The sequence below is a fragment of the Triplophysa dalaica genome, chromosome 15 (genome assembly GCF_015846415.1).
Source record: "Triplophysa dalaica isolate WHDGS20190420 chromosome 15, ASM1584641v1, whole genome shotgun sequence".
NCBI lineage: Eukaryota > Metazoa > Chordata > Actinopteri > Cypriniformes > Nemacheilidae > Triplophysa > Triplophysa dalaica.
In genome coordinates this window covers 13805394-13813484 of record NC_079556.1, presented here as the reverse complement: position 1 = coordinate 13813484, position 8091 = coordinate 13805394, and the positions used below count along the sequence as shown (strand labels likewise).

The 8091-nt window shown below is 37.2% G+C and overlaps 1 protein-coding gene across 1 annotated transcript; it reads right to left on the bottom strand.

Annotated features, from left to right (window-relative positions):
* Positions 1-3342: 3342 nt before the first annotated feature.
* Positions 3343-5447, bottom strand: nkx2.1 (NK2 homeobox 1). The gene is made up of 2 exons (XM_056768300.1): positions 4939-5447; positions 3343-4445 (listed from the first exon to the last, which is right to left on the bottom strand). The coding sequence occupies exons 1-2, from the start codon at positions 5303-5305 to the stop codon at positions 3769-3771; spliced, it is 1044 nt and encodes a 347-aa protein (XP_056624278.1). The 5' UTR covers positions 5306-5447; the 3' UTR covers positions 3343-3768.
* Between the last annotated feature and the right edge of the window lie 2644 nt (positions 5448-8091).

Genomic DNA, 8091 nt, shown 5'->3' with positions numbered 1-8091 from the left:
AGCGCCAAAGGAGAGCAAATGGCTAACTAACATTGAATTATGGACAAATGATCCCTATAGTAACTGACTGTATTCCATAACATTTCTGTTCAGTTAGGTGTGGCCAAAACAACATTACTGTGCATGTTTTAAACTGTGTTAGTGAAAGATATATTATAGCCTAAATATAGCCATTGGTCTATGTGAGTCTTGGGACTTACAAACGCACATGTTTGTCGTTCACCTGCGGTGTAAAGAAACAAAAAACGATGTATGATGTTGCGTTTAAATGAACTCTTATTATGCAACTTTGTCTTAGTGTCTTAATCATTTTAATGTTAGCCTACCAAATCAGACTGTTAAAATGTGACAGCAGACGCGTGAAGAATCTGCTTTGCTTGTCAATGGACCAAAAAAATACTAAAGTATATATACTGTCAATCAATTTTGCGTGTTCTTCCCCAATGTATACTATGGAGTGAAACGGGGAACGAACCCCAGATTGTGTAACTGTGATATTATTGTGTTGAAATTAGGGTCTAATTGCAGGGAGGTGACTGTGACCTTTGCACCCAAAAGCCGACAAGACAGTCAGCAGTTGTGCAACGTGTGTTGAGAGAGAGTGATGAGAGCATACACGCTTCCAACAAGTCATTTTCAACAGCGACAAGCTCCACACAAAGACCACACACCGAGCCTCAGACATGTTAATGTAATCTGGAGTCTTTCAGCGGAGCTCTAACAAAACGAATCCCTGTAAAACCTAATAGACTCTTTCGGGGCCGGCATATACTTGTGGAAAATGATTGAATTTGCACTTTGGATAAAATATCTAACTTGTCAATAAAATAAACAAGTTTTATTTTATGCATGCGAGTTAATCAATTAAATCAGTCTTGCAAAAAAGTGTCCAGTTTAAGTGACAAGCTACAGCAGATGTCTACGAAATAAACTTGGTCATTAAAATTGCAATTACGTGCTTTAAGCTTTATTACGTCCAGTGCAATTTGACTTTATACGAATTAATTAGAGGAACAAAATAACTAAAAACACACATACATTGGAAAGAACAACCGTATATTTGGTCGTCTAGAGCTAAGAGACATTAGTCATTTTTAGACAGAAAGCATCCGTAAGGTATAGACTTAAGATAATTTTAGCTGGAGTTTTTATACAATGGAGTATCAATGTAGGTAAAAAAAGCGTTTGTAGACCTTCGGTAGTATAATTTCGCACAAATTATCTGTTGATTTAACGGCCCTTCACTGAAAATAAGAGCACCATTATAATCAGTGAGTCATTAAAACGTACGCCCAGTGCCCGCTTACTGGCGCGAGGGCTTCACATAAATACCTTCATCAGTTGAAGGTTTACATGTAAAGGGTTTTATAAAAAAGGGGTAAGAGACGAGATACAATGACCATGCAGACGATTTATCGTCAGGGCCTAAGTTTAGTTTTATGTCAAATGTTAATTATGTATACCTTGTTAAAATATTTTAAAATATTGTTAGAAATAATCTAGGGACATACTTACTAAAATACCTTATTAATCATAACACTGGTTTGTCAACCTTAATATTTGAGATTTGAGAAAGAGAACAAATGCAGCACAGCGCTATAGGCACAAAGTACACAACTCTTCTAAAATATTATTTTATGAACCTGTAAACCGTTTTCATTTTGACGAAATTAATTTGTGGAATTCTAACGATGAGAGAATTATCACTTTTTAAAATAAAAAGTTGCGACAATAATATCGATTGTTTAGTTGGCAAAATCCAATTAGGGGTTATAATGTAACAATAACAAATATGAAACTAGTGCATTGAAAAGTGAAATACAAATAAACTAGTCTTGTTTAATACCACAAACAATAATCTGCAAACGCGGAGAGAGTTATTAATTTTAGCAGTGCAAATTACCTGCGATCAGACAGGCAAGATAAATTTGTCCATAACGATTTCCAAAATACTCCTCAAAGGGAACTGTAGCCCAGGTAAAAACAGCAATAATTGTGAGTCTACAAGCGATAAATTATTATGACAATATTAAAGAAATAAAAAACAACAACAACAACAACTGATTGGTCATTAAATTAACCCGTGGCCTTTGGATCAGATCATGGCCGATTCCAAAAAGTTTTAATTTAATATTTATTTCTTAGGCTTGAATTAGAATGTTTGAATTTCTCTTCTTTGTGGGCTTGCTTGCCATCACTGTTCTTGTCGAATTTTCGTGTCTCATTTTTTCATTACACTATTTTCTGTTTCTTAAATATATCATGCACATGCTGTTTTTGTTAGCCCCATCCACAGAAAAGTACACATAGCACTTTCAAATATTCTAGCCGGCTACACATTCAACCCTCACCCATCACTGATGTTTGCGGACTTTATCAATACGTAAACACGGGGGCGTTTGATTTTACCTGTGATCTTCACAAACACGTTATTGATGGATGGTGCACTGATAAGTGCGTTTATTTCGCCTTGCAAAGTTATTTTGGAGAATACTACTGTTTGTACAGCGATGTGACTGATAAGCTAGCTTTTATGAGCGTTTGTTTGATGTGAAATTCTCTAAAGGAGTAGAGACCTCACCTGCACTGACTCATTGTCTCGCCGACATAGAGCAGGTTCATAAAAGAGATACATCTCGGGTTACCTGTATATAAAGTCATGCGATTGTTGATCTTTATTCACTAAATACAATTAACTTGGGAACGAACACAGTAATTTGTTGAATTTGTGGCCTTTGGTACAGCAATTAGCATGTAGTAATGCGCAAAGCATGTGCATTTATTTGCAAGGGGTCTGGTTTGTTTGTGCCAAATTTATAATCATGTTTAGGCACGACACAATAATTTTATAATAATGTTTATACACAAGATAAAATAAGTCCAAAATACCGTCCAACACTGACGCTCCAAGGGTTATCCAGTACATAAATGATCGATTGTAAACAATGCATAATTGCAGCAAAACGTTTACTAATTTCTAAACGAGACAATTACTAATGTAAATGTAGTTGTGTCAACGTTTCATTGCAACGTGTGTCGCTGTGTAAACTCGCTTTCATTTCATTACCCTTGAAAAAACTGTTAAATTGGCAGATTGCCCGTTTAGAATCCTCGAGCGGTTAATTTTTTCACCGAAACTTAAAATAAAAGTGTAATTAAATTTGTTGTTATTGTCATAATTTATTAATATGATTGTATGATTGCGTTTAAGTCAAATATCTATATAAGTTACAAGTAAATTACAAATAACAATGAAAATTAAAAAAACATAGGACCCTTAATATCAATAAAAATGTTGTACAATATACATATCCCTAAAAACTATGTATTCAGTCCAATCCTTTTACAGAAATATACAAGCGACGTCTTACAGTGAAATCTATAAGAAGTCAACGTTATTTAGCCGTCTAACTGAGGGGGGAGACGTCTTCACAGTCGAAAGGAACATTTTAAAATCCAACAGAATATTTGTGATTTATTGTTTTTATCAGTCTCCGTTAAAATCTAGTGTATATAAATAATTCCATCTTCTTAATGATGTTTTGGAACTCATCCTCGTAATAAAAGATTTGATACCTTTGTCATTTGGCAATCCTTGGGTTGCTTGCAGTCTTTTTACCTCTCCCTCCAAAAAGGAGACAATGATTTCAGTGCGCAATCACTTTTCGCATGGCCAAAAACTCTTTCACTCGTGTTTTGAGTACAGTAGTACACAGATTCTCTGAATCCGTATAACATTTTGTTACAACATTATTGTCTGTTCCGTTGTCACCATGTCCTACCATAGAGCAAAGCAGAGCAGGGCAAAGCAGCTCCATATTCGGAACCTGTAGAACTCAGGTGTGACAGGCCGGATACCTGGGTTTGGAGAGAAGGGGGGCTTGCAGTGTGTTGACCCAGATCTGGCGACTGTCCCGTACTGCCTACCTGCTGACTTTGATGCTGGCCCATTGAAGAACTGTTATTTGACATAATCATGACATTCCCCCCCTGTTGATGGTGGTTTTGTACACCGGTGTTTGAAGCGTGGCTGCTGCCTTGGCATGGCTTTCCGTCCTTCACCAACACTGGCACGGCCACCCTCCGTGGAGACTGCTGTTGCTGCTGCTGACAGGAGCCACTGTCTTGTTGCATTTGCTGCTGGGACACTTTGTCTTTGGCCTGCCTTTTCATTTTATATCGGTGGTTTTGAAACCAAATTTTAACTTGAGTTGGAGTCAGGTGAATCATACTCGCCAGATGCTCCCTTTCCGGCGCAGAGAGATATTTCTGCTGCTTGAATCGTCGCTCAAGCTCGTACACCTGCGCCTGGGAGAACAGCACTCGTCTTTTCCTTCGAGGTGTGCTGTTTAACGGACCCATGCCTTTACCAACATCCGCCAATGAACTCAGAGTGCTCATACTGCCCATATTCATACCAGACGAGGAGCCCATGAAACGAGAGACTGCAAGAAGGAGAAAAATCCTATTTAGCTTTGCAATTGAACTATAACAACAAACACAACTTAGTTGTTATTGTTTTATTTATTAAATCCTAATAATGGCCACAGATTTCAATACGTTCTACCAGATATATAACCAAGCTTTAGAATGGGCTCGGTTACGCATGCACTGAATCGTATCTTGTTTGACTCTCTAGCTTTAGACAAACAGTGGTACTGTAGCTGAGAGCCTGTTTGTTTACCCGGCAAGTTTAACATTGTGGACTGAGAGCACTCATGTTGCATATTGTACACTTCATGCCTTTTCAGCGTAACTTTTTCATTATACATTCTTTAAAAGTAACAATAACAAATTCAAATGTGTCATTTATATACCTGACCAGCTATTCCACTTAACTCCAAGATCTAATAAATTCAAAGATCTTAACAGATGTTATTATTGACAATTTGTTAACATTTTTAAATAATTATTCTAAAGAGTGTCGCATCAACGTACTTGTGGAGAAGCGTGGGTCCGGATTCGTTCCGTACCAACCGGTGGCCGTCGTGCTGCCTCTCATGCTGTCTTGATAGCCCGGTAGGTCGCTCATGTTGCCCAAATTCCCGTTACAATAGCCGCCCATTGCTGTGTGTGACAGCTGGGAAACTCCAGCCGCTGTCATGTGGTAGGCAGCGGGTACTGTTCCATTGTGGCCCATGTGGTGCTGCTGCATCGCCGCTTGCGTGACTTGAGGTTGTCTGTACGAGGCAAGAGGAGCCCCCAGGTTGTTCCCCTCCATACTCACTTTCTTGTAGCTCTCCTCAAGAGGACTTAAGATATCGGATACAGAAAAAGGAGTCGTATGCTTAGGGCTCATCGACATTGTTCTGTGTTGGAAAGGGAGAAATTAGAAGCCAAGGCAATCTCTCCTTGTTTTTTTGGCCAGCTTCTATGTTCCTGTTGTTTCACCGACGCTGCAGCGGGATGGAAATGTATGAGTGTGCACTGGAGTCCGCCTTAATTGGTTGGAGTGGGAGCTCGAAGCTGACTTTCGTTTGTTTTAGCTTGGTGCCAGGTTTAAAGCTTCCATCGGAGGCGGGGCATCAGCAGCCAGGGCAACAATACAAAGCAGCGCCTATCATCTGTGCACCCACGCACAATTTCTATTTCGCGGTCTTAAACTACCCATGCCATACCCCAACCCCGAAAACATTTATACATGGAACAACACTTGTGTGTAAATTTAATTTGTTTATAGTTCGTTCACAACGTTTGGAGGTTGCTTTGCGTCGGTGATGTCTGCAAGGACGTCACAAAGGATGAAATATTGACAGTTGGAGTGAAGTTTATAAGGGCCCCTTCATACGAGTGCATATGCGGACTTCAGACTTTGAGAACCACTCAGTTTCTGAAAAAAGCTCGAGTTGAACTACTGACTTTTAATGGCCACAAGAGGCTTCTGTTGATTGCAGGCGTGTTTGTATTATGCTCCATCGTACTCAAACATGCAAAAGGGCCCTTGCGACGACTCGGGAACACTGACTGACAAATAAATAAATACATATGCTCCTGTTAAGAGGCCAAGTAAGTGATTAAGCCCTTTTCTTGATATTATTCGACAGAGGCAGCGTGTCATCACAATTCCTATTCACTCCGATCAGACACACGACACTGAGAGAAAATGAACTTGGGAAGAGGGTCTCTCAGGTAAAGTTAACGACGCCGAAATAACATAAAGTCCTGAAGTAACTCCACGAACCTTCGATAATGCTGTCAGTCTGCATAGGTTCGACTCCCCGAATCTATATTTTAGAACAGATATACAAATTTGCAACAATATGAAAAACAAAAATTCGTTTGATATGACGTCACAATTGAGTTTTTTTTACCAATTTGATGAGGATAATATGCTAATAATTGACCCCACAATATAGTGATTTAACATTGTACAATTTAGCTATTCATATTTAAATAATACTTTGAGATATAGTGCTTAGTAGTGTTGTTATAACATAATAATAATATTATTTTATTTTATTATATAATAGAATAATATAAATAATAATAAAAGGGTAAAATTGAATAACAATAACAATAAAAATGATAATAATTATAATAATAATACCAACACAATAATAATAATATTTATCAAAAAAGAAAAAAAAAATCTGTTGCTCTAACAGTCGATCACTCAGACAAATGCTATACACAAGTGTTCCATGTGTTTAGGAAATGTGGGAGAAGTGTTTCCTTCAGGGTTACCACAAAGAGCTGAAGCCTATTTATTTTATTGTTTAAACACATGAATAAATGGATTATTGAAGGATAGAATAAGAATATTTTTTTTACAGGATATTTATCACTTTAAGGCCCGGTTTCACAGACACAGCTTATTTTAAATCAGGACTATGTCTTAGTTGAAGTAAGTTATTTATGTCACTTTTATAAAAATGCCTTAGAATAATAAGTAACAGGTGTGCATCTTTTATTTTAAGATATTACTGGGCAATTTATATTCCGTTAAAACAGGTAACACATTCATTTTAGTCTGGGATTAGCCTTTAGCCTTCTCTGTGAACCGTGCCAACATCTCATACATTCATTTGGAACTTGATTTGTTAGGTAAATAAAATCAATGCTGCATACACACACACACACACACACACGCGCGTGCGCGTAAACACACAAACAATTCAAACAAACAAATCAAAAGTTAATTAAACAAATTAAGTTTTTTATATTAAAATATAAGTATTAAAATATAATTTAAATACATACATTGAAATTACAATGTTAAAACATAATTTTAAAGATATACAGGCTTATTGCTAAAATTGTATAGATATTTAATTTATGTTTAATTTATTTAAATATCTGATTTTAAAAAAATGTCACTTTTTTCTCTTTGTCAACGTAATGTCTCTTTTTGCTATTTTGTGGAAGGCTTCAAGTAGGCCTATAATTTGACATCCCCAGCTGCCCCTATGTCTACACGGGTATAATTCGACAAACAGGAAACACAGCGCCTTCTGATGGTCAAAATTTGAACAACAAAAAAGACTCTTATCGAATACAGATTACCCTAAAGAGATTAAGTTTTATTTTCTACCGACTTGTTTGCATTTTGGAAAACATATCCTTCATTTTTAACATAACAATATATCAATCGTGGCGCTTACGCGCTTGGACAGTGCTTTAATTTCACTGTAATAAAAATAATTATAGTTGTTTAATGCTTTTAAAAGTGTTAGGCATTTAAAAAAACCTGATAGACAACTGACCATTTGGCTAATAAATGTCTTAGTTGGAAGTCAGCACACAGGTGCATGTAGTTTATTCACCAGTGATGGTAATCGTGTATGCAATTAAAATAATTAGAGTCATAACTGTTGGGTGCCCAATGTTGCTTAAGGTGTCCAGCCTACTTGATCCAGTTTACAAAAAGGGTCTCTTAATTATCTGAAAAAACTCTCCTCGGCTATAATGCTCAATTAAAAGTAATTAGTACGCTTTGTCTTGTTCCTCAGATATTTGACCAACTCGCCGCTCTCTCTCTCTCTCTCTCTCTCTCTCTCTCTCTCTCTCTCTCTCTCCTCTCCCTCTCTCTCTCTCTCTCTCTCTCTCTCTCTCTCTACATATATATAAAGAGTTTGGTCCCAAAATGAGAGT

Excerpts from the sequence above, each read along its gene's own strand:
- nkx2.1 (XM_056768300.1), bottom strand. The coding sequence starts at position 5,305 with ATGTCGATGAGCCCTAAGCATACGACTCCTTTTTCTGTATCCGATATC. Across the intron at positions 4,446-4,938 it reads GGACCCACGCTTCTCCACAA|TCTCTCGTTTCATGGGCTCC; the intron begins GTACGTTGATGC and ends TCCTTCTTGCAG.